This window comes from Acomys russatus, chromosome 2 (genome assembly GCF_903995435.1).
Source record: "Acomys russatus chromosome 2, mAcoRus1.1, whole genome shotgun sequence".
Classification (NCBI taxonomy): Eukaryota; Metazoa; Chordata; class Mammalia; order Rodentia; family Muridae; genus Acomys; species Acomys russatus.
Genome location: NC_067138.1, coordinates 19298963 through 19323358, shown reverse-complemented (window position 1 = coordinate 19323358; position 24396 = coordinate 19298963). Strand labels below are relative to the sequence as shown.

The following is a 24396-nucleotide window of genomic DNA, read 5'->3' as shown; positions in this document are numbered from 1 at the left end:
TTCTTTAATCTTTATACATAAACCCATTTCTTTGACAGCTTTCCTTTAAGCCATTAATTACCCCACTATAGCAACACTTCCTTTTTCTGCTATATTATCTTTCTTTCCCCCCCCTAGATTGTTTGCCCTTCTCTAGTCTCTGGTTCCAACTTCTACCTCCTGCCCACCTATCTTCATTTCCCTTGCCATACCTTTTAAAAATGATTTCCATATAGACAATCCCTCAGTCTCCAACCATATATTCACAATATTGTCATAGAAACAAATCATCTGCTTAAAGTCTAACTCAGCCAGACCAAACATCCCACTACCACCATGCTCCAAAGGCCTCAGCTTTTATGTCACAAATACTGGATGCTTCTCTTTGGTCTAAATGTCCCTTGCCTGGATTCTTCCACGAAACACTATAGCTTGGGTCTTAAGCAAGCCTCAGAGGCTGATGCAGACATATGATCTCTTCAGTGTGATGTTCCCGAAGGTTGGGAAACATTTAATTTTGTTATTCTTCATATCTTTTCATGTCCCAGCCTCGAGATGAATGATTCTCCTGTGTCACATGTTCCGACCATGATGAAATGTCCTTCCCACGACCACAATCTGCTGGGACACTGGTAGAGTGCTAGCTCAGCATAATGCCCTGGCTTCTATCTCCAATAATGGGGTGGGGTAGGGTACTGAGTTTCCCTGTTCATGGGCTCAGAAAGAACACAGCCAAATACTTTTGTTCTTTATAATCTAGTTACCGCCAGTATTTGTCACAGTGACAGAAAGCTGACAGATCAAACTATAACTTCTACCACTGTCTTCTTTTACACCTACTTTCTAAGTGTCATGATCATTCTCCATCCTAATTACTTTTTACCTCTTATACAAAAGTGGGGAAGTTGGGTGGACAGCTCTATTCTCCCAATTGTAGGCCATTATACATTTTGGTGGCCTAGATTTGTACAATGCTTTTGGCACTGAGGTCTTAAGTGGGTACCCAATAGGCATGAGTGAAGTTTCTACTCTCTAGTTGCTGTACATTGGACTCTTACAAGGCACACAGTCTCATCTGGCTGTCCCGACTCTGTGTGACACTCTCATCCACATGCTATAATAAGAAGGCACCACATGCCCCTATAAACAGACACTTAGACCACATGCCAGTGCTCTCTCCCAGCTCCAACTCTGCCAGCCTCTTACCCGCTCACAGTAAAAGAAAGTATTGGCTATGGCTTCCATGATTTAATTATGTACTTCAAGGTTTCTTTAAAAATCTCACGGAATCTTACTTAAGACTACGACTATTACTTAGGCATAAGTGTTTCTCCTCGAACTTCAAAGTCTGTGTGTGTGATTTAAAATTATGTGTATGTGTGTAATATACATATATGTATATGTGTGTGTGTATATATACACTCTTCTACTCTATATTTCATATGTCATAGTCTTATTCATTTTGATGAATAATTTCTTTCACGGCAGGAGAAACATCTTTTAAGCAGCTCTTTTTACATAACTTAGGCCAACGCATAGCTCACAGAACCCAGCAGTTGTAGAAGAAACAGATAAAGGTAATGAGGTGCACCCTACCCGAAGACAGGTTTCAATTAAAACTGTTAGGGACACTGCTAAGGCAATTATAAACACCGCTGAAATCTAAGACAGCTTTTACCCTCCCAAGTTATCACTCCAGGAACGTACATGCAGGCTCTTTCCTCAAAGTATCTCATGGGCAGGATACACATAAAACCCTTGTGTCATTTTAAATCAGGTTCTGTTTGGAAGGAAAGTGTTATCATAACATGGTATCTTTGGGTTTTTGTTTGTAGAGAGAGTGCTCTTCCTGACTCAGTGAAGAGACAGGCAAATACATTATCCTAGGTGCAGTGACAACCAGGCTGTAGAGATCAAAAAGGGAAAAGCACAACCGAGTAATCATTCAGTTTCAATGACAGCATCTACTCTGTTTAAGGAGTTTTTTTCTTAAACTATAGACAAAGTGAAAATAAATGTTTTTTAAAAAACTGTACCAAATGGTTTCAAAAGAAATAAGTGACACTGAATGAAAATTGATTAAATAAAATTGGTACATGATAAATGAAAACAGAAAATATTCATAAATGTGCAATTTATGTCTGACTTTAAAATACACCTCACTGAGTTACATTAACCTACCATGATTTTTTCTTTAGCAAATAGCATATATACCTATAAACTCAAAGCTTTGCCTGCAGTTAATTCTCAGACTACAACTTGATATCCTCCAAATATTAACATAATCTTGTCTCCCAAAAGGGGAGAAAATATTAACTCTTCAAAAGTGGTACCACTTGTATAGCTTTATGAAAAGCAAGCCATGGTTATTAAACTAGACCTTAAGAGTATGCATAGTGGGCTGGAGAGATGGCTCAGTGGTTAAGAGCACCGACTGCTCTTCCAGAGGTCCTGAGTTCAATTCCCAGCAACCACAGGGTGGCTCACAACCATCTATAATGTGATCTGATCATACTGTATTCATAATAAATAAATCTTTAAAAAAAAAGAGTATGCATAGTATACAATACCTCCCATTGGCTCATGGATTGGGAATTTGAATGCTAGCTGGTAGGATTCTGGGAAAAGACTATATTCTGGGGATTCTGACCAATCAACACATCCATTGATCCCTTGATAGACTTAAAATATTGCAGCATCATTGGGAGGTGGTTGACGGTAAGTGGGAGGACCTATAAGGATGAAGAAGGAAGCGGGGTGGGGGGGTCTACTCTCGTCTTCTTTTCTCTGTGTCCTGACCATCACGAGCAGAATAACTTTGCTACAGCATGCTCTTCAACAGTGGTGCTTTTTCCCCACCCCAGGTTTATGTATATGTAGCCAGCTAACCCCCAAAAATGAAACCTTTGAAACTAGAAGGCAAAATGTAATCTCTCTCCCTAGTTGGGAGATTGAGCTACGTGTGTCAGGCATTTGGTCATAGTGATGAAAAACTAACCCACATGTCCAGTCAAGAGAAAATGATGGGGACCTGGAAGACCTGACATTCACAGAAGCAGAGCGTGTGACAGTGCTGTTGGACAGTGGCTTCTGCAGAGGCTAGGGGGCCATCTTGTAGACGAAATCAGGAATAGTACATGCAGACTCACAACTCTAACAGGCTGTTTTCGCAGTTCTCTTGATGAGCTGGCTCGGGCTCCCAACACATCCAATCTGGACCAATTGAGACCACACTGGAGCTCACCCGCTCTCCATCCAATGTCCCCTGCTCATGGTGCCAGATTACTACCCCAAATGCTTTCACATTATCGGTCCCTTTCTCAGAATATTCACTGGCTTCTTCTACTGGCCCAGGAAGTTCAAATTCCTCAGCTTGCTGCTCAGGGTCCTCCACAGTTTGGCTCCAGTTGACTACCCCAGCCTTATCTCGTATCAATTCCTTCTTCATCTCAGCCAGTCTCCTCCCAGTCTCCCAAACTATCCTACCTTTGTTCTTGGGGCTCCCTCATTAAAATGCATCCCAGCTCTTCTCCACCGAGTCAGATTCTACCCATTTCCTAACTCGGCTCCGATTCCAGCTCCTCCTTGAAGCTCGGCCAGAACTTAGCAAGCTGAAGGGCTCTTTCTTCTGAACTCTGAGAGCCCTTTTGTCTGCATCAGTGGCTTCTAACCTTCTCGAGAACGAAGCCCTTTTCCTGACACCAAAATAATTTCAAAACTCAATGACAGCTTCTTTCTAACCTGTTGATGGAGAAAGTACCCGGCGACAAAAACTGACTGTGAAACTAAGGAGAAGAACTTTGCATTGGAACAAATGCAACAGATCCTCGCGTATGAAAAGGTTGGCCACGTGGCTTGCTTAATGCACTCGCCACATGCATAAATTTGGCTTTATACACAAAGCAATTTTCTCACCTTCAGCATTCCCTTTTCTGCTCAGAGTCATGGGCTAAAGGTCTTAAGTCTCCAAAAGTTATTTTGGGGACATCATTGTCCTTTAGTTTTTTGCCAAAGCTCAGACTCTGTATCTCCCTCATGAGACCACAAGCTCCCTAAGGCAGGGTCAGCAGTTGCTGAGCCTTTGCAATGCTTTGTGCACAGTAAAAACGAAAAATATGTTTGTTCTCCTTCTGTTTGTCTGATGAAGTTTACCCGGGTGCAGAATGGCTGGGAGGACCATTTGGCGAATTGCTGTAGCCTACCACTTGGGGTCATTAATTCATTTTTGACTGCTGTGTCCTAGTGACTGAGCCACGAGGCTGCTAAGCTCTCCTATATCTCTCCTTAAGAAAAAAAATCTCATTTTTGTCTATCACCAAATAAGTTGCATATGTCAAAGATTTCTTCTAAACATTTCATCATTCACATCATTAGCATCCATGTTTGTTTATGGCTCTTTCTTCTTTTCAGTAAAATTATCCAGATTGAAAGGTACAGGTTTTAAATGTGCCCTTCAATGATTCCTAACAGATACCAGCCTTTAGAAACCAAAGTGGGAGCTAAATATTTTTAGCTTGCTATAAGGGAAACATGACACAATGGTTAAAAAAGAAGAAGGAGAAGAAGAAGAAGAAGAAGAAGAAGAAGAAGAAGAAGAAGAAGAAGAAGAAGAAGAAGAAGAAGAAGAAGAAGAAGAAGAAGAAGAAAAAGAAGAAGAAGAAAAAGAAACTCATTCTAAGAAATTTTCAATACAGCAGTCTCCACGTCTAACATAAGCAATGCCTTGTGCAGCTTTTAGAGTGGAGGAGTAATAATTCATTACACAGTTTTTATGTGTTAAGTACCTCTTGTGTGGCCAATATGTAATAAGCACTTTATAAGCAAGCAATAGCTCCTTTTCTCCCCATGGCAAACTGAAAGGGCATGGATTATGCTTATATCCTTTGAAAGATGCGAAAATTGCAGTCTAAAGATGTTCAGTAACTGCCCACAATTGCACAGCGAGTTTCCTGCTATTGCAATTAATTTCCCTTTTCTAAATCTGCTGAAGAGTTTAATGTTCCACAAGCAGAGTTTTCTCATTCTGGACCGCTCCTGTATATAGACTGAAAGAATCCCAAAGTGGTGCTGAGCAGGCGAGTCTGAGAACACCAGGGTACCAAGGAGAAGTGTATCGGTATATGCTGCAAATTAGCAGATGGTAAAATCAACCAGCGTTTGACGATTGGAAGCAGATGATCTGGCGCAGGCTCAGAACCTCAATCATATCAATATGGAAAAATGGTTATTCACCCAAAATGCAATCAACCCACCAAATGATTAGTACCTCTTTCCTGTCTCTTACTAAGCCCAGGAGCACCTCAACCGTCACCTCACTCACACTCAGGGTTAACTGAGTACAGACTACTGAGGGCATCCAGTCCTCTGAGTACCAGCAAACACAGCTCAGTGATGCAGCTCAGTGATGCCGAGCACCCAGACAGAAACAAGCATGCTCCCCTCCTATGGAGACACTGCTGTTCCAGCCCCAGAGAGCACACTTCTTTAAAATACAACATTCATCATTATTTCCTAGTAGTGGCTGCTGCTTTGCGCATGTAGCTGATGACATCATTGTTCTCTTAGTTCGTCTATCCATCAAGACTACCACCAAGAGCAAAGGGGGCAATCCTAGCTGCACAACGAAGGCTTGAAGGTAACAGAGATAGCCAATGGACCAAAGCACTTCCTAACAGTCAGACCGTCTTCAGTCTGCTGATCTATCCCAGAGGCACTCTCTGTAGGTATCGGTATCATCTTGATTGCTCAGGTCTGAATCAAAAGGCCAGGAGGCATTGCACAAGCTTCCTGGAGACTGCCTGAGCCCAGCCTCCAAGGGATGCAGTCTGGCCCCAAGGCCCCTCCAGCCTGCTCTGTCGCCTCTTAAAACCCACCTTTGTTACATGGAACATGAACAGCTGGCCCGAGACTCTGAATCCCAATTAAATTGACTGGAAAAGATGTGCTCTCATATCACATACCGCCACATTTTTTAGTATTGCTCTTGTCCCACTTAGCTCTCAAGGCAAATATGAGGTTAGTGGTGCTGAGACAATACTATGTAAATAAGCACCATGGCGTCAGATAAAATTATCCTCGCCGCAGCAGGGCATGGTGGTGCACTCCTGTAATCCCAGCACTTGGGGAGGCAGAAGCAGGCAGATTGCTGTAAGTTCGAGGCCAGCCTGGCCTGGAAAGTGAGTCTAGGATAGCCAAGACTATGCAGAGAAACCCTGTCTCAGAAAAAACAAAACAAAACCAACAACAACAAATTACCCTCATTGCTTCTCACCCAGAATCCTTTCTCACTGTCCATACAACCTAAGTGTATTGGTTAAAACACAAGCCAAGTCACAACACTCTTCTGTTTACCTGCCAATGTACTCAGCCTGGTACCTGGAGCCTGCATCGCCTGCTCAGGCTGCTATTTTGGTCTCATCTCTCTGTACTCTGTGTTGTATACACTATGCAACACACATACACACACAAGACAGAGACACACAAAGCATACTCTTCACACTGGCTAAAATGTGAATGCATTATTACTCCTTCAAGTCTTCCCCAGCTTAAAATTTTTGCCCCAATTACTTTTGCCATATTTTAAAGACACGAAACCTATGTTTACTAACTGCCTTATCTATCGTTATGTCACTCAGTGTTGTCAAACTGTGTGGGAGTTGCTGCATCATTGCTACCATTAAAAGTCCACTAGTTAATTTTTTTCACAGTAGAGGTGGTATGAAGGTACAACACATGGACACAGTGTGTATAGTGTAATACCCGTATATTTAGTCATAAAGGCAGATAATGGAAAACATTGTAAATTAAGACCTTTAATTCTTGTTAACTATGAAACATTTGTATCTTGTAAATAAAGACATCTTTAAATTGGTTTTTCTTTTAAAAAAAAGTCCACTAGTTTTCTAGGACTCTCTAAATCCTTCTATTTCCCCATTCTCCTATATTTCTCTTACCTAGAGTCCCAGTAGGATGTCCTCACATCACCCCAATATTCTGGTAAGTGAAGACTTTCATGGGACATGCCTTTTGGGGGAGGCCTGGTGGCACTCAAAGAAAGAATAAGCAAGCTACCAAGATGAGACTTGATAGCCTATAACCATATAGTGGGGGAGGAGGTCCCCCTCAGTCACAGACCTAGGAGAGGGGAATAAGGTGAAAGCAAGAGGGAGGGAGGAACAGGAGGATACAAGTGATGGGATAACAATTTAGATGCAATCTGAATAAATTAATAAACAAAAAAGTGCAACAGTTCACCTTGTGAAATAGTAAGTTATCATGGGTCAAGTGCAGATTGGCTATTGAGGCTCAAATGAAATGCTGGCAGTGATGTTCACTGTGGCTGTTTGCTGGATGGACCAGCTTATGGCTTTTTGAATTGATCCAGGAAGAGGAGTACTTCTCAAAGAATCGAAACTGAAGCGCTAAGTAGTTCCTTGAATAGTGAATGTGTAATAAGTAATATGAATGGGTGCCCTGCTCCTGCGATGCCTCATTTGCATGATTTACTTAGTAACAAGGACATTCATTCCACAAATACCTGCTGCCAAAGCTGTCAGATGCTGGATGCCATGACAGTAAACTCAAGGAGGTCCCATGGGCAAAAGAGGACCACACGTGGATACTGTAACCCTTCCATCCTGGCCATCCATATATCACCTTAGATGAGGTGATATGAAACAGTTCTTCCAGCAGGTAAAGAGTTTCAGTAGGCACGAGGCTCTTCATATAACATGCTGTAAGAAGCGCAAGTTTGAAAGAACACGAATGTCAAGCAATCCCAGAATGCACCTCTTTCCTCGCTGACACAGGCCATGTGCTGTGTGAGAACAAGGCACTCACTTCACTGCTTCAAAGCCAGGTCCAAAAGCCTCATCTTAAAAATTATTACAGCATGAAGTGACTAAATATGTAGGCATATCATTATAGCATCAGAACATTAAGAACTCAGTCAATTTTATTCATAACTTTTTTCCTTTCGAAATCTCCCTTATTATTGATAAACACAGTGGCAAGTTCAGATTTTGTTTCATTTCACAGGGAAAAAAATATTTCTAGCCAGGTGTGGTGGCACACTCCTGTAATCCCGGCACTCAGGAGGCAGAGGCAGGTGGATCTCTGTGAGTTCAAGGCCAGCCTGGTCTGCAAAGTCTAGGACAGCCAGGGCTACACAGAGAAACCCTGTGTCAAAAAAACCGGAAAAACAAAACAAAACAAAACAAAAAATGTTTCTAATGTCTATTATGGAGAGTACTAAGGCATCCCTCTTCTGTGGGATTCTGGCTAGGCTCACCTGTATATGTGTGTGTGTGTGTGTGTGTGTGTGTGCGCGCGCGCGCGCATGCACGCACATAATGGATAGTGGAGGCATGAAATATAACTTTTAAAAAATCTGCAAAGCCAGCAAATTGCCACAAATATAATCCTAATGAGTGTCCACTTATAAGCATTTGAGGCCCTAGAAATCACTTAAAACATGAATGGATTTGCCTAAGAGTTCACGTGTCTGTCTTGAAGGAACCATAGTTTTCTCCCAGAAGGCAAGATGTTTGGGGGCAGATACACTTCTGCTCATACGGAGGAACCAGGGCAGAGAGATGTCTATTAGCAACTGCAGAACTGAATGCAATCTGAATCTAGCCACTAACTATCAAGCAGGAGGTGCCTGGAAACCCGAGCTTACTTCCCAGCAACAAGCATAGGAATCCCTGGTTTTATTACAGCGCGGCTGGTTCATGTGCAGGTAGGTGACAGGTGAAAACAGCCTGTCCCCCAACTGGTTAACTCATGTCATCCACTGAGCCCTCTGAACTAAACCGTTTTCTCTCTTCCAACCACGCACAGCCTCCAGCTTGTCCACATGTGACTTTCAAAGCCTAAAGGAATGGGACCAGCCGCATCACTATCCACTGACCGGTACTTCCTGAGGTAGAAGACACTGACTCTGAGCAGTAGCACAGTGCTGTTTGAATTTCAGAAATGTGCATGCAATAATGGTTATTGTAATGAGGAGCAGGGATGGCGTCCCATCTCCTTTTCATCTTAAGGAGGCTTAAAGCAAGCAAAGGCCGGCTGACAGAATTATAATTAAGCCGCGAGCTTTGAAAACTCGTTAGAGGCAGCTCCCCAAAGGTTAAACAACTGAAACAATATGCTGGGAATGTGTGGACACAGAAGAAATATCCCACGGTCCCACACGAGATTGCAGACATAAATATCGTAGGCAGCCATCCTCATGCCGAGGACCATTTTCTAATGAAGGCCTCCTCCCTCAGCTTGTAGGCAGTCTGTAGTTCACGACTGAAAGACAACCTCCATGCTGAAGGAAGTAGCGTGGTCAGACACTTAGAATGAAGGTGTCGAGAAAGACAGTCAGAGAGGAGGAAGATCTAAGTGATTTAAAAAAAAAAAAAAAAAAAAAAAAAAGCCCGCACTTTGGATTCTAGTGCTTTGGATTCTACCAGCAGTTCCTCAAGCACCAGCTCAGATCCCAGTGGTACCCACTGCAAGTTATGTGCCTTGAGACTTGGCATTTAACTTTTTACAGCTTTCTTCGTAAAACAGGAACCATACCATAGAAGTGACTATTATTTACATATGGCCCAGCAGTTAATATTAATAGAGACAGTGAGTTCTTGCTCAGTAAGTTCCAAATATGCCACAAGGTTTGCATTACATGCTCATGGCAAGCCTAATGTGAGATCTGTTGCTCTCCTCATTTCACTGATGAGGAAACGGAGTCACATGGTAGCCCCTCTGCCCCAGTTCCTACAGCTGGCACACTAAGCTGAGGTTCAACCCCACACTCTTGAGCATCCTCCTGGCCAGCTCCAGGGAGCTTCAAAAGACTTAATGAGCCAAAATGTGGTGAACAGCCAGTGCAATGACCAACAAATTATTCTTAAACAGCTTTTTTTATTATTAGCAGACATGTGAGAATTACTTCCATGTATATAAAACATAGCGACTATTAAATTCTGACTAGTAGTTTTATTCCTTTATGGTTTTTTTTTTTTTTTTTTTTTTTTTTTTTTTTTTTTTTTGCTTTAGAGTAATTTCTAAGAAGCCAATCTTGTAGCTATCAACAAATCTCTAAAAATGTTACTTAGGGGCCTTTCCTCAATAGAGCCCCTTCATCTCCCAGAAACTGAATTATGTCCAGAATGTAAACAAGGGTGCTATTAGATTAACGTGTTTCTATTGACATCAGAATATTTGACCACAGATACACAAATGTTGCTGCTAGTGAGAAGCAGTCCAGGCCTTCACTGTACACACTCACTTAGTTTAGAGACTTCCTGTTAACAAGATTGCTTAAAGAGACACTCATCAGCCAGCACTGTATTCTACTGAAATGTATAGGGAAGAAAACTAATTCAGATAATTTGCTAGTATTCTAAGCTTTGTAGAAATTACAAAACTGCTTTAAAATAGATTCTGGTAATAGAGATGTGGATAACTGAATTAACCTACCACTCTAAAAATATGCAAAACACAATTGAATAAAATTTAAATGCAGCAATTTAGCCACCTAATTCAAGATCACAATCTTGGAAATCTGATACACCAATTCAGAATTACTATTTGAATTATTGTAGGAATTCCTGAGATGAATGGTAGAGAATGCCAGCTACGTCTGCTTTTATATCATTTTAAAAAACATATTTTTTTTTCTTTATTAATGGAAGCTTCCTGTGCCAATCTGTATGTACAAAGGAGAAAACTGCAAATTTCAGGTCTGAGCTTCACTCACAACCCTCTTTCTCCAGAGCGTCATACAACCAAAAATAAACACTCAAATTGGCAGCATAGAACTCATCGATCTCAAGCTCCTGTGACTTTAAGACAATCAGAAAAAACAAATATGGCAAAAAGTCTCTGCTTTGTAAACAAGGCCCTAATTAGGTATGTAAATGAAAATCCCTTGTCTGCTATGGCTCTGAGTCCTTCAGAAGGAGAGTGGTTTGCAAATGCTTCTTGCTTCTCACATCGTAAGTATCAACACATACCTGAGTGCATGCCCCACCAAAAAGCCCCCCTTCTTTTCACACTAGGCTTCTCAGCTAACTTTATCCAAAAGCCTATTTCTTTAAAGTTATGCTCTAACGTAGCTGCAGACAAGTCATGTACATTCAGTCAAATCCAACTATAAACTACATGGGAGGCTTCTGGCCAGTTAATTATTTTTGATTGATCAGGGACTATTTGCATTTGGGCAGCTGCACTTAAATGTCTATCATGAGTGTGTGTGTATGCGCACGCACACACACACATGTACAGCTAGTATTTGCTATGGGTGAGGTGAAGGGAGGTGATATTTTAATGTCTCTGATAAGAAATCTCTTTTCCATTGTACTTTAGAAGACTATTCAGAAGACTAGGGACAATGTTCAGGATCATAGGTTTTTAACCATCCTCTCGCTAGTGACTCCTGCATTAACCTGTTCAACAGTCTGAAATCTTGATAGACTCCCTTGGAAGCCTGTCTCTTCCAACAGTGCTTTCTCACTGTGAGCCAAACATTCCCTGGTGCTACTTACTAACTATGTTTACCTACTTGTTCTAACATTTCAAAGGTTTGTAAGCTGGTTAACACCAGTAGTAACTTGCAGCAAGAACCAGAGATGTTGGCATTAAAAAAAAAAATGTAAAGAGCGAAAGTTTTCAAACCTGCAACATTCAGTTGTTCTAACTCAAGAATACTGAATGCTTGGAGAAACAAGATGCACAGCTCTCGTGTCTGGAGCTCAGTGTGCTTCTGTGTTTCTTCCTGTTGTGAATCATGAAAGCAGACACTAGCCTATGAGTGTAGACCCTGCAAGCGTTGAGTCCTAGAACAAGTTGGCAGTAGACTTCAGAAGAAATTTAATCTTCTCTGCCTCTCCATTATATTTCCTTCTTGTTTACTCTTAAGGTGAAGCTATGGTTTTTTTTTTTTTTTCAGAGAAGAGGTTTTCTGTTTTCTTAGCCTCGTGATATGGACAAGTGGAGGCAGGAAGTTTAAAAACTGGCTCTGAGTGAGAGAAGACATCCCATGGACATTCAACCAAAGCCAGCTGTAAACAACACTGGCATTCTGCTGGTCCTTCAGTTGATTTCAATTGAGCTGGGGCTATTTTCAATTGGGCTTCTGAGAAGTCACTTAAATACTTAGTTGGGGTGGGGATGGGGGTCTGGTGCACATGTGTCTGTGTCTATGTTGTGTGTGTGTGTGTGTGTATGTGTGTATCTGTATGTGTTCTGTGTCTATGGTGTGTGTTTGTGTGTGTGTCTGTGGTGTGTGTGTGTGTACTGTGTCTGTGGTATGTGTTTCTATGTGTGTCTCTGTGGTGTATGTAGCATGTATGTGTCTGTGTGTACACATGTACAAAGAACTGTAGTAAAGGGACACTATATTTTAATGGCTAGTTTTCATGAATTTTTTTCCTTCCTGATTTTCTAGTTAAATGATAAATACTTCAGGTTTCAAACTAAGTCACATCTCAAGAAAGAATAAGAAAATCTATAATGACTATATCCCAGGGAAGCTTGCCAGATGTTAATAAATTTACTAATTTTAAGCATAATTCCTATGGTGGTGGCTGAGAGAAATGAAACAAGAATATGATGTAACAGAAAAGCACCAGGATAATCAATTCACAAACTTAATAATCTAGAACATTTTGATGTGTCTGGAACTAAGGTCATATAGATTATAAGGAAAATTCAGGTCCATAATTTTAAGCTGTATGCTAAAAAAAAAAAAAAAAATCTAATTTTCCAGTAAACTGACAAAAGTATTCCTTTGGTGCTCTGAATAATTTTAGCAAGACCTTCAGACTTTGCTTCTGATCCAAGCACATCCCACCATACAGTGCTCTTTGTAAGAACACTGGTACAGAAAGCCTGAGAACAGAATGTAGTGGACGGCTATGAACTCCTTTGAAGCTGGGTCTTGAAAGTTTATGTTCAAGACCTAAAACAGTCAAGATTTTGGGGTGTTTTTATTCACTGAGACAGGATCTCTTGCAGTCCTTGTTTGCCTCAAACTCAGTTCCCTGGGTGAAGCTCACTTTGGAGTCCTGACTGATGTACACTGTGCTGAGGCTATGTGTGACAACAGTGTCTGCACAATTGACATTGGTTTTTGTTTTGTTTTATTTTGTTTTTGTATAAGACATTGTTTCTAAGAATTAGGGGTAGCGATATATGCCTTTAATTCTAGCACTTAGGAGGAAAAAAGGCAGATGGATCTCTTTGAGTTCAAGGCCAACCTATTCTACATAGTGACTTTCCGGGCAGCCAGAGCTACATAGTGAAATACTGTCTCAAAAAAACAGAAAAGAAAGAAAGAAAGACAGAACAAAAGAAAAAAAGAAAAGAAGGAAGGAAGGAAGAAAGGAAAAAGAAATTACAGACAGAATGTTTTAAGCAACCATAAAAATTGTCTAGAATATTTAACTATTCCACACTAACTTTAATTATGTAAAAATACTATAAAATAGAATATATATTCATTAATAGGATATGGTAGCAAAGTTTGAAATACAAACATTAAGAACTATGTTGGTGTTCCATATTTTCTTTAAAGCCAAACCACATCTCATTCCCACAAACCATCCAAGGCAACACCTCTCAGACACATGCGCTCCGCTTAAACAGCAGCTGGCTTGTCAGTAAAATGTTGGAAAGCTCAAGATGAAAACTTCTTATTCCTATTTCCCTATACCATACAAGAGGAGTTATTTTATAATTCTTTCTCCCCATATATATATTGGTAAATCTTATGAATCACAACAGTTAACAGGTTTACTTGTCCTTGTTTAAGTGGCTGTCTTTCTGAACTTGACAGTAAGGGGTTGAACCTAGGGCCTTCCACTGGCTGCCCAGGCCCCTGATAATCCACTGGGCCCATCTGAGGCAGACCCTTGAGTGAGCTCTGGCCCTGTCTCCAGACCTTGTCTGTGCTGTCAGGTTTTCACCTGAAGACAGATTTAAGCAAGAGATGAAACAGGGCTGATATCTTGCTTTTACTGTAAAAGTTCTAATCGCTCTACTTATACCCTAAAATTGCATTTGTGTACATTTCATTTGGACTGACAATTGACCTGAGTAGACGTTTCCAATAGAAAGGTGCTTTCTCCAGAGATTTACAGTGCTGCCAAGGCAGCAAAAAGTGTCTACATTCTCCACAAACGCTGGGCAGGAATACATTCACATGTCAAGCAAGCTACAGAACAGCTGTAGATACAAGTAATTACTGTTGGTAGAGAAATCAAGACATAACTGAAAAACCTGAAATAGAGGATTTTGTGCTTTACTTCCATACTTTACAAGTTTTAAATGGCTTTCCCCAATACGTACTCAAATACGGCATCAAAATGATATTAATATAATTTATGAAATGATGCATAATTTAATTATGCTTGTGTTTTTTAAAAAACCTGAGATAAGAGATCATGATGATTGGGGAACTGGTATCTAAGGGTTTGTCTATGAATGGAACTCTAGCACAGATAATCCATTAAACTTCTAATAAAACGTATTTAATGAATCATCAATATCCTGAGGCTTAGTAACAAATAAATAAGCAAGAATTTCAGTGAGGATTTTTCTCCCACAGGCTCCAGCTGAAATAAAAGCAAGGCAATGTCCAACATATCCTTCCATACATCTGAGTTATAAAAATATATATCGCACCTATAATGAGTACATAAAAACCTTTTATGTTTAGATTGAAATATATATGAATTGAAGTCAATGTTTCTATTTATATACAATTTACATGAACATTCATATGCACTAATTATATTAAAATAATTATGATACTATGTTCAAAGTATATTACTCAATCTTCAAGAAAGTGAAAAATGTTATGCATACTTGCTAAATAGGCTTGCATATTTTATAGGTATTAAATTTTAGTTTTTTCTTGTTTATACTATAGTGGCCAAAGCCACAGAAATACTAGACACAAAGAATGTTTTGCTGATCTTAAGAAGTAATCCAGTTCAATGTTGACATTTTAAAAATTTTGGTTGTATTTGCTAATAAGATGGAGAATAAACTGAGATAATTCTAAATTTTCAGTAGTCATACAGCAAAATGATGTAAAATAATCCTGTGATGGAGACGTTTCTTTCAACAAAAAAGTATATTCAAAGTTTAAAGTAGTATATATGTATACACACATATATATTTCAATACATATGAGTATATATGTTTTAAAATAAAACCAATCTATGGAACATGATAATCTAGTAATATGTATGTTGTAGTTAAAGGGGAACATGGATTAAGTCAAACTACTTAGAGACAGAGGCCACTGTGATGACTCTGAGGGCCGAGACACAAGTACTCAAGTCACACACTGAAGAAGAAAGAAGGGCAGAGCAACAAGAGACTCACTCACCTTCGGTGCCATTGGGAGTCATGGAAGTACTATTTATATGAGAGCTATCGAGTTTGGGACCACTGGGGGATTCGCTACTACCACTCAGTCGGCTATGCGGGCTGGTTAGATCCTGCATTTCCATAGACCTAAAGACAAGAAGCCTTCCGTTTGACAGATGTACCAAATTCATAACACCACTATTTAATGTGCTAATGACTTGACACCTCCTTTGAAACACATGCACACAAAAGTCCCATTGTATCTATTTCCTTAGACTGAGAATAGTTCATCTTGCATTCAACTTTAGTCCTTTCATCACACGTATTACCAAAAGGCGTCGCTTGCCCTATGTACCCAAAGTCTCACATGCAGTTGTTCAGAATTTTTTCCCTCTCTTGTATGATGGAAGTCATAAGCTAACGTCAGACAATGATATTGATTTTAACATCTAGAGGAAATGTGCAGTCATTTTTTAATATTAAAACAATCCCAAGAGCATTCATTTCTTAAAAGAAAAAGCAAATCCATAAACACATGGAATAGAAATAAATCACTATTCTGTACGATCAGTTTCATCTAATAAATTAGCACTGGGTACTCCCTTTATAATTTAACACCCAATTGTTATTTAATGGGTCTCCAAACCAAATAAAACACTTGCAACCTCCAGCCCAGTGACAGGGGATGAGATTGTCCTGATGTATATGTTTATTCTGGCACAGTTCTTAATTGTTCCTCCGTTTCCCTTGAAGCAAATGCGGCATTAAAACATTATGATGTTGGCTGACTTGTTTGCTCTGTGGATTACATACACCGTGGCCAATTGAAAAGGGATCAGGCCAGTGTGTAGCGGGGTGGTGGGACGCTTAAGCACGCCTCGGAGTACCTCAGCTGTCACTTGGGGGGGGGGGGAACGACAATTCTCTGCAATGCTGTAATTTTGCATTTTCACCATCTTAAAAGCAGTTCAGTGCCTCCCAGGTGCTCCTAAGTTCACCAGTTGCTTCTGCGGTAAGAGTACGGCAGTCACAACTCACATTCAGAACCAGACGCTTCTCAGAGCTATCACTCTTGTTCATGAACAGTGGACCTATTTAAAGCCACTAATGAGATACTTAGATACAGCTCCATTTTCTGACAGCACAAACTTTTAAAGCCTAATGTCTATTCACTAGATCCCAAAAGAAATTCTTTTTTTCTCTAAAGAATAATAATCTAGGAGGGTTAAAGTTACACATATAATGGTGATATTATATGCTCCCCCGTCACCTGGGGTCATTTTAATTTAGAGACTACATTGAAATTGTCTGTTAGGTATCAGTTGTGAAATAGCTACCCATGAGCCGTTTTACTTCCTATAGTATCTGAATTCAAACAAGAAATGATTTCCAATTCAGTGATTCCTAATTATCATTCCATATTCACTTTTTCTAACAACAGACAGCAATCACCTCAAACCAAGTCTCTTATGCCTTTCCCAAAAAATTTTTCACAAGTGCACTCATGTATGTACACACACACACACACACACACACACACACACACACACACACACACTGTTAAGTCATTTCTAATGCAAGCTGATGCTATTAATAGAAATAATTAAGAAACCCTAGACAGAAATAGAACCAGGCTATAGAAAGCTAAGCTACAAAAATATTGCATATCAAAAGAAAGCCTTACCTGCAACTTGAGGGAAGAGCAACATCAGAACTGGTGTGAGATGTTTGCACCTGTGGCCAAGGGGTAGAAAATTAGAAGTGGTTGTTAACTGTTCTTCAGTGTCAGCTCTTAATTATACAGAGCACATGGCTGAGCCCCACAATGCCCACTTTTAACCAAAAGAGAAAAAGGAGGCTACTGCAGCCTGGAAAGGCATAGTGTCTTTAAGTGGAGCGCTCAACTGTTGTTTCTTCCTGCAGGTCTTATCCTCCTCCTCCCCTTGTCAGGAGGGGAAGGCAGTCAAATGACGGGCTAGTGATTCATCACTGGCCTATGACAGCTGCAAACGGGATTACCCCTCCCCCAATCAACACGCAAAGCAGTCTCGCCCCAGCGGCTTGGAAAGGGTGCTTGGGAAGAAAAAAAAAAAAATAGCTATTAACAAATGAGTATGTTTGACAGCGGCACTAGTTGAGGCAATAATCCCCAGCATCCTCAGCTCTTTCATCTTCTGTTCTAGGCAGCTGAACTAGAGTGCCTGGCCACCCCCTGTGCCTCCTGACCATTTCCTATCCTATCAGGATGGTTTTCTCCCAGTCACTATTTGTCATTTAACATTCAGTTAAACAGCTTCGGGCAATGCTGTGATCAAGAACTAAAGCAAAGGCAGGTCCTCATACCCAGAGTCCCAGCATTGAGCAATGTAGTTGCTTAACTATACCAAAATAAAAATAAAACCCAATATGTATTTTTATACAGTGATGCTGGAGGGAGGGGAGGGGAGAGAGAGAGAGAGAGAGAGAGAGAGAGAGAGAGAGAGAGAGAGAGAGAGAGAGAGAGAGAAGGCTGAAGTAGAATGTATACTTGAGTTCTCATTTCAGCGGCCCCATCAGCCTGCATGTTCAGTTTGTTTCCAGATACATTTGAACTGAGGAATTTCACTGCACAGCTCCACTAATTCAGTGTAGTACTAGTCACTGCCCTTCAGAGGCAAGACGGACAGACCGGCAGGTAATGAAGTTCAGGTGAGCAAGGCTGCTGCCTGCTTTGCAAGCTCCCACCAAGGCTTGGCCAGGCAGGAAGGAGCACTCCGCCTAACTTTTAAAATGGCACGGAATTCCAAATCTTTGATGTGCATTTTCATTCAACCTGAACTGACATCAATTAGGGCTGCAGAGCCGAGATGGGAACTGAAGCGTCTCAAATGACATTAAAGTTATCCACCTAAACATCTTCTGTTGAGTCCTGCTAGTTTTTAATTATGATTTATGAAATTAAGAAACACGACCTTTCTAGCAAGAATAAAGCATCATTAAGGTCTAAACGTCCTGGGATAATGTTACGAGGAACTTCTGGAGATGCAGATTTTTTTTTTTTTTTTTTTTTTTTTTTTTTTTTTTTACGTGCAGGACAAAAACAATTTTTAAGAAATTTGAGTAAAGTTACTGAGTACCAACTTTAATGCCTGCAGATGTCTACTACTTGATAACAGGTTTCTACAATTTTTAAATTAATATTCTCACACTAAATGGCTTCCTTAAGAAACTGCGGCAATATAACTCAAGGATAAATTCTCCTATTTTTATACACCTGGAATAAATTATAGGTGAGAACGGACTTCATTCTAAGAACTCTTCTGGCTTACTTATATCAGAGTATGTTAAACCACATTTACTGTTCAATGCTAAAATACATTCCCATTGTAAATTCATCTAGAAAGCCTAATCTTGGAAATAGAGCTTTTCTTTCATTGTAACTTTGAAAGTTTCATTGTCTTTATAGTTGAAGTTTAAAACCTACCGTTTCTGTTTTTTTTTTTTTTAAAAATCCAACTTAGTAATAAAAAAAAAAAAAAGAATGTACAAACAAGAATTATTCTAACACATTTTCTTATTGAAAAAAAAATGCCACTTAAGAATGAATTTCTTTTCTGCTGGCAGCCTTGCTTCTACTGTACTTTCAGCGAGCAGTTTTTGAAAGTCCGTCCCCACGATCTTCCTCTCATTAAATGTACTTCAGATATATTCTTTTGTGTCTCAAGGATTATTTAAACCATGTGTTGTGTGTTACTGTATTTAAAAATGACTCTTTAATCAAAATAACTTTAAAACAACTAATCCTCACTTAGGCTGGTCAGCTGAACCCTCATCGTGGTCCAGGAAAAATAAATCTACTCTCAAGAATGCGAATGCAGACAACAATTAGACACAGATGTGAGTGAAATTAGTTACAGTTTACAAAATGCTACACTTCACATGCTTTTCGTTTCTTATGTGCAGTGCAAGGTTACAGTGCAGTGGGGAGGCACCCTTATGCTAATGGCTTATCTAAAAAGGACACCTATTTCTGATGGCTGCAGATTTTCTCTCATGTTTGACAATGCCTGTGTAAGCTTTTTTTTTTTTTTTTGCCTTTAAAGCTCTAAAACCAAGGTGCATTTCCAAAATAATTAAGGAAGGATATTTTCATTCAGAAGAAACCGAGTCCATAATTTCTAAAAACCTTCTGCTAGGCACCCAGTATGTTTACTTCTCTGTTTTTATCTGTAAAGTTAATATAATTCTCATCGTCTAATGTGGAATTTTTAATCCCAATGCTCTCAGGAGTGCAGACTTAGCACACATTGTATTATGAATGATCAGCTCACAGGACAACAAAGTCATTCACTTTAATGCTTTTTAAAAACTCCCCGTGTAGAATACCCACAGTTGTAGCATATTGACAGACTCGTGAAAATAAAGAGAAGAAAGATAATCGAGCCCTCAGAATTTAAATTCAAGACTCCAACACTAGTAACTATGACTTCTGATTAGTTAATGAGGTCTTTTAAGTTTGCCTTTTTTTTATAATTAAATTTATAATTCTTCACAGATGTAACTTTTGTTGATGTTCAATTTGTCTCTCTCATTCTGCTAAACCTCACATAGTACTCCGTCAATCCATTGAATAGCCACATTAAATCTGTTAATACCATGCTCTTCAACCCCAGAAATTATTTCCAGAAGGCAAACGTGCTTTGAGAGATCATCAAACAAGACTTAAGGTACACATTTTATCACAGTTTCCCTACCACAGAGCTCAGCACACAGAGCAAAATTCATGACTTTTTGCACTGTTTATTATACTTTGCTAAATTACCAATTGAAAGCATCTGACAGAAGATCATGCATGAAGCCAAAAAGTTAATAATGTCCTGTGAAAAGTAAACTGTAAATGGAAAGGGATTCTAAATCTCAGCAGCACAGAGCAAATAAAATGTAGGTACTTGTCTAAATTATGGGTTTTCCATGGGCTTTTTCGCTTGCTAGGAGCAATTTTTATAAAATGACTATAATTTAAAACTTCTTTTTTTTCCCCCTCTTCAAACTGAAAAGAAGATTTCAAAGTGAAAGTACTGAATTTATATCTAAGTACAGCTGGCAGGCAAACTGGGTTTGTCCGGCACAGATCAACCTGTGTGCTTCCCAATTTGAAAGACAATGGTCACTTTCTAATCAGAACGTATTTTCTGGGGAGAAAAGTGCCTTCACCCAAGACTGCTTCTTATGCAGAATATAGTCTTGCTACATCTCGGTCTGCATTGCCAGCTCTCAGTGTTGTAACACAAACCTCAAGTCTTAAAAACAGAATCCTCACCCTTTAAAGTGAGAAAGAGCTTCTAGGGAGGGTAAACGTTTGTTAAACAGTAAGCCTGCATTTCCTTACCAAAGCTTCCATACACTAAATGCTTCAGTGTTAGTGATGAGCATCTTAATGACATAGCCTATATTGCTTTTTGCATTATCTCCTTTAAAGAACACGAGAAAACTCAATCTTCCTGAAACCTAAAACAAACAAGTATTTGGAATATACCATTCCTGGCTGCAGCTTTAAAAGACGGGACCGTTTTCAAAATGAGCATTTATTGACAATGTTGACTGAAATGCTTGTGGTTATCTGATAAAAGAGATTTTGTCTCTGCTGCAAGGACCTCTTTTCTTCCCATTGTACCCTTAGGAAATACATTTCCACACTCCAGTGAAATTTTTCTTTTTCAAAAAAATCATGTAACATGCCCGTGAAACTCAGTGCAGTTGGCTTCATTTGGCACTTGAAAGCTGAACGGTGGCTCAATTAGACTTCTATGTCTGTCACCACAAAGTGTTTTCAAAGGCTGAAAATCCTCGGCTGCTTGCTTGCTTACTTACTAAACACTTTGGGCCTTAGGAGAACTCAAGCATCGAGAAAGTCAAATATCAAATGTTTGATCATATAAAGGCATTCATGTGTGCGTGTCCCCAGACTCTAAACCGTGAGGGGAAAGGCTCAACACAAGCATAAAATAAAACCTTCTCTGAAAGACATTAGAAAACCAACTTCAGACCTATACAGTGACACACTATTGGTTCCCAGCTAACAAGTCTCTATACCCCTGGCTATCTTAAGAGATGAAACTTAAAAACACTTGTTTAAACTCAATGACACTTTAGAATTTATTGAGTTCTTGCAAATGCTATGCTTAAATGTCTTCAAAACTCCTCCCAAGAAATGTAAACCTGTGACTCATTGGCACTTCAGATACTGATTTTGAAGGGCTATGATTTACATAGATACTCAAAAGTTTCAAAATTTGGACTTCAACTCCCAAATGCACCGAAGTCACATAAAAGGCCAGAGAGGAACAAATACGTTAAGGGCGGGGAGGGGGGGGGGGGGGGCCGCAAAGGTTTACAGTATCACATACTGGAGATGAGCCTTCTTAATCTAGTGTTTGGTAAATTTGTTTTGGAACAAAAAGGAGTCTCTCTTAAAAATCATGGTTATCAGTTCATTGCTCTTCTGCTGAGTTTCCCCTCGGAAAACTTTGCTCATTTATCAACCTAGTGGTAGAAAAAGTCAACCGTGTAATATATGCCGCTAAGTATACCTTATGTACCCCTGCAGCCATATAACGCTGCTCTCAATACACGCAATGATATTCCGAGGCTAGTGCAGCAATTAAGAAAAGATACGAAATAATCCCCCTCTGAGAATATTACCCAGTGTTCTACTTACTTATAAAGATCATAACAAAAGTAGTTAATTTGCAATGATCCTTTAATGATCCTAATGGCTCCGATCATTTGGAGGGTAAGGATTACACTTTTACGACGGAACCCCGTGGCTACTAAAGTCCCAGGAACAAAGTGTCATCATTTTCCCCAAGCCACAGTGCTTTTTCTTTAAAAACAAATCAAAACACTAATAAAAGCGCTCCTGTTATCTCCGGCTTTGCCCACCGGACAGCTGTTCTTGGTCACTACAATTTTTCAAACACCCAGCTTGTACTTACAGAACTCACATCTGCTGCCTCTACGGGTTTCGAGTGCTCCTCGGAGTTTTCTGTGTTAGCAGACCTCCATTCCTGACATAGTTTGGCTGCTGAGAAGGAACGCGGGAACCCGGGCGCTCTCAGGGGCGCTGCGGCAAGGCTGGCAGCAGAGCGCGGAGGCCGGGGATTGCCCGGCTCCCGGGGACGGTGCCCGGGCACTGCTGCAGTCTCGGGCTGCCGAGCGACTGAGCAATATCGCCTTCCCCAGGAAGGACCTGGCCACCGCGCACCGCCACAGGAAGGCTTCCAGTCGGAAGTGGCCCTGCACACTCGCTACCTCGCCGCAAGCTCGGAGCCATCAGCTCGCCGCGGTCTGTTTGGGAACGGCTTTGCGCCCCAGCGAACGGCAGCGGCAGATAGCATCTGAGACGCCTAGACAAAGAAACGGCACAATCTCATCCACCCCCCGCCCCCGCCCCGATTTGTTTGCGCAGCCTTGTAGGTCTGCCCACGAAGCCTCGGGGCTTTTTGTTTTGTTTTGTTTTTGCAACGCAAACCACAGCTAGTCTCTTGTCCTAACCTTATTGGTTTAAATGCAACAATTGAGAGAAGCCGAGCTTGGTCTGACTCAACCTTGCTGCTTTAAAAAAAAAAATTTATTATGTAAATGACGCGCCCCATGCTATCTGAATAAACAGCTGTGGGGGAAGAACTTGTGGGAACCTCTGTCAACACACACACACTTCCTCCCACGCCAGTAGCTCCCAATTAAGATCTTTGGGGAGTAGTTGCACACGTTATCTTTTACATTTTTCCAATACCTTTTTTTTTTAGGCCTCAAAACTTAGGAGACCGGATACTTTTCACACTTCTTCCTAAACTACCAACAGGTCTGGAGAAGATAAAAAAGTTGTTTCTATGAAGTAGAGGGAGAATGGGCAAACGTGTTAGCTATTAGCAGCTTAACAATAAAAGCCTGGCTGAGGGTTCTGCAAGTATTGCTAGGAGGCCAAAGGCTTCGCTTCTTTGGCTAGGACCCAGATAATATTTCACCATTAACATTTTTAAATGGGTCTTGAGAAGAGATTCATTTAGTCTGGAGCTCGCTTTGCAACTTACCCTTTTAAAAACTCATAACCTTAATGAATTCAGAATCTATGAGTTAAGTGGTAACACCTAGGAGCCAGACTGAGCTTAAGAAACTATGCTTTATGCAGAAAGTTCCCTCCACTTCCAAGACAGGGGCTCAACCAGTACACTGATTTGGAATCTTGGAAGAATGCATCCCCTCATATGAACTAATATCTTACTTGCCCTATATCACAGCTTAAATGCAAATGCAAGCTAGTGTTCACTGTGAGATGAAGTCTGTATGCTCATTTTAAAAAGGCATTTTGTCAGCACCAATATTACTATTCTATTTGTTCTTTTTCTTTTTTTAAAAAAGTGTACCCCTTCTTTTAAGTTCTCACTTTGGTATGTCTTTTTTTTTTAAACACAGTAACTTTACATCAATTAATAAAGCAGGTAGACAGGGCTTACCTTAGCTCTGCTATTTAGTAAGTGACAGCACCATCCCGATGATACAAACAAAACCCAACTACATCCTTCTAAGGACCAAAATTCCATACAGGCGCTCTCTCTTCTCTCCTGTGAAAGGATGTCAGTCTAAATTCCTTGCCAAAGAGCACTTTGTCAAAGCTTAAACTGCTAACTCACCTAGGATTTCATCTTGTGTAGTACCAGCAAGGAATCACGGGCTAGGCATCTGCCATATTTGGGAAGTCAGGTCAGAAAACAGTTGATTGCTATTGGATCTGTTCACAGATGCAGCGGGACCAGCATTGCGTTACCGCCTCCAGCACTCTCCCAGGCCAGAAGTACCCTCATTCAACATACCAAAGTGCGCATGCAGAACACAGTCTGAGATGGTGTGCTCTGTTGTAGCCGGGTAAAGGCAGCGCCAGGCTGATGCTACTGATGACATCAAACACCTGGGTACTAACTACTTTTTGCACTCAGATTTATTACTACATTTTTCTAAAACATAGAGTTTAACCCCTGCTTCAGACTGTACACTCAACTGCTGCATTCA

The 24396-nt window shown here is 40.3% G+C and overlaps 1 protein-coding gene across 1 annotated transcript in view; it reads right to left on the bottom strand.

The window, feature by feature from the left end:
- Eya1 (EYA transcriptional coactivator and phosphatase 1) overlaps nucleotides 1-22608 on the bottom strand; it is a 146346-nt gene extending 123738 nt beyond the window's left edge. The window contains exons 1-3 of the mRNA XM_051158868.1: nucleotides 22323-22608; nucleotides 17033-17082; nucleotides 15368-15495 (exon numbers count right to left, since the gene is read on the bottom strand). Coding sequence (XP_051014825.1) covers nucleotides 15368-15491 — 124 coding nt within the window. The 5' untranslated portion in view covers nucleotides 15492-15495; nucleotides 17033-17082; nucleotides 22323-22608. The remainder of the gene's footprint in view (nucleotides 1-15367; nucleotides 15496-17032; nucleotides 17083-22322) is intronic.
- Nucleotides 22609-24396: the final 1788 nt, after the last annotated feature.